Raw genomic sequence first — 2,434 nt, forward strand, 5'->3', positions numbered from 1 at the left:
TTTGTGATTTGTCAGCTCATCAAAGGCAACTTTGGCATAGTCTCCTGAAAGCTATCTGCCCTTAACATACACCTGTAGTTTCCTGATACACAATGAACCAGAAGAGACTGTGGATTCCAGCAGAAAGTCAGAAAGAAATGCATTCATGCATTCTCTGGGCCGATAGATACTGTAATAATCATCCCCCAGTCAGTACTAATGCTAATGTAAACAACAATAGCCATGGACAAGGCTAGAACTAAAGATACAGGAAGCTACCTTTTTCCAGGATACATTACATTACAAAAAAAAAAAAGTAATCCTAAACTTTTGTAATGCTTTGAGACATTTTAGAGTTAGCAGAAGGGGCTCTAATGCGAAAATTTTAGCAGGCTCTAAGGCAGCTGTTGCATTTGGATTGAGTCAATTTCTTGTTCTTTGAAGAAAATGTTGCCAAACAGCTGCTCTGCAGACACGTCACTGCATGCAGATAACTGATGATAGATCAGTTATGTCAGGCAAAGAAAGGTTCAGTGTTTTATATGTATGAAAGAATAACTATCTTTGCCAGAGGCTTTATAATTTGTAACTGGAAGAACTTTTATGTGCAAAATAGCTACAGTGCTTTCCAAAAATAATTTTTTGGGACTTTTGGTCCCCTTTTTCTTTAGATGTTACCTGGAAGATGGGAAGCAGGTGCAGTGATTTATTAGAACATGTGCAAACCCATATGGGAATATAGGTTTCTTTGTATAGTACAAAGGAAGTTAAAGTCAATATTTGGTTCCAGATAGCACATCTTTGTCTATTTCCTGCCTTTTGTTCAGTTCTCTGTCAAGACGATCCCAGACCGTTTCAATAATGTTGGGGTCAAGGCTGTAAGGAAGCCAATGCGTGTTTTTCTATATAGGTATGTTTTTACTATATTGGCATGCTAAAAGTTGAAGCTGTTGTCCTTCAGATAATAGGTACTTTTAAACCAAAAGTTTTAAAAATGATTTTTGTTCCAGTTCTTGAGGATTTTGGTATATCTCAGCCTTTTTGTTTACCCTCCTTAGGAATGTTTTTTTTGACAGCCATACATTGCACACCATCCCAGTTTATGCTGCATTTTCAGCAAACATCACTCTTTGCATCTTGTTGTTGTAAAAATATAATTTCATCCTTGTCAAACTGTTATCTTTGACATTTTTATAGATTCCACTGAAGAAATGAGAACAAATTACACGTTTCAATGGCAGGCTGCTAGTAACGAATGCCTAAAGCAATACTTTAGGTTCTTTGTTATGAGTTGTAGGTAGACACGACAGTGTTTCATGGTTTGAGCTAGGTGCCCTGTTATGCTTGAATGATTCATAAATCAATGCTTAACAGTGGCTTAACAACATTTTTTCCCTAAAATGGACAATTACAATGACTGAAATTTAGAAGACCAAGACAAAATACAAAAAAAACAACAAGAAAGTCTGGGTCCTTGAAAGCACATAATAAATAAATTAAAAAAAAATCACAGTAGTGTGTATCACTCATCAAAGGAAAAGAAATAATTATAGTATGGGCACTTTAAGCAATAAGTAACTTATATATGACTCATCAATTGTTCTAATGTGAATTCTTGCAGCTTGCTTTTAAGAAATTTTACCATCTGGAACAAGTTGAATCAGGTAGAGTGGCACGGCTCCGAAGACCAACGTAAGGATCACAGACAGGCGTCGTGGAAGGTATAGCAGAGCCATCCAGCTGGAAATGTATGCTGGAATCTCTACAACTGCTGAGATGAAGCAACTGATGTAGGGGTTTTCATGGAGTTGTGCTGTATTGAAAGACAGGCTATAGTAGCCAACAATCATAGTGAACCTGGGAAAATCAAAGGGAAATGAAAGCGTTTTTTTCATCTAAGTGAACTTTCCAAAGATTTTTCTGCATGCATGCATTTTTTTCAAATGCAAATCGTAATCATTTTGTCTATCGCAGATCTTATATTATGGAAACAGAAATACATGAAAAACCAAAAGAAAAATGAATTTTCTTTTAGTAAAAAATCATTTTTAGTTAAGAGACAGGTCATTTTAGCTGTTTATCTGCTAATTCTCCTTTTGATTTCCATGAGGAATCCGGCAAATTCCTTGTTTGTTAATTTTCTCGTTGTTTCATTATTTTCTCAATCTGAGGATGTCTCATTAAGTCGCTATGTACCACACTGTCTTCACTGTTTACTCACAACACAAAGCAGAGGATGAGTGTTGTGGCTCTGATGCTGCTCTGCCTCAGCAGGTCAAAGACATTGTAATGCTCCTTGGAGTGTGTCTGCATCTTTTCTGTCTGGAAGACACATAAAATTAGATGTCTGCATCTTTTCTGTCTGGAAGACACATAAAATTAGTTTGACTGTGTGAGCAGGGCTTTCTCAAAAAATATTAAAACACAAAAATGTTTAAGATTTCTTTTTTTCATG

The 2,434-nt window shown here is 36.1% G+C and overlaps 1 protein-coding gene across 1 annotated transcript in view; it reads right to left on the reverse strand.

The window, feature by feature from the left end:
• Positions 1-1,607: 1,607 nt before the first annotated feature.
• The window catches only part of LOC102209045 (solute carrier family 22 member 5-like), a 3,857-nt gene continuing 3,030 nt past the window's right edge, over positions 1,608-2,434 (reverse strand). Inside the window, exons 4-5 of the mRNA XM_005727929.1 lie at positions 2,201-2,301; positions 1,608-1,836 (exon numbers count right to left, since the gene is read on the reverse strand). Of these exons, the coding sequence (XP_005727986.1) occupies positions 1,608-1,836; positions 2,201-2,301 (330 nt within the window). The remainder of the gene's footprint in view (positions 1,837-2,200; positions 2,302-2,434) is intronic.

The sequence above is a fragment of the Pundamilia nyererei genome, unplaced genomic scaffold (assembly GCF_000239375.1).
Source record: "Pundamilia nyererei isolate P.nyererei 1_Seehausen unplaced genomic scaffold, PunNye1.0 scaffold00026, whole genome shotgun sequence".
Taxonomy (NCBI): Eukaryota; Metazoa; Chordata; class Actinopteri; order Cichliformes; family Cichlidae; genus Pundamilia; species Pundamilia nyererei.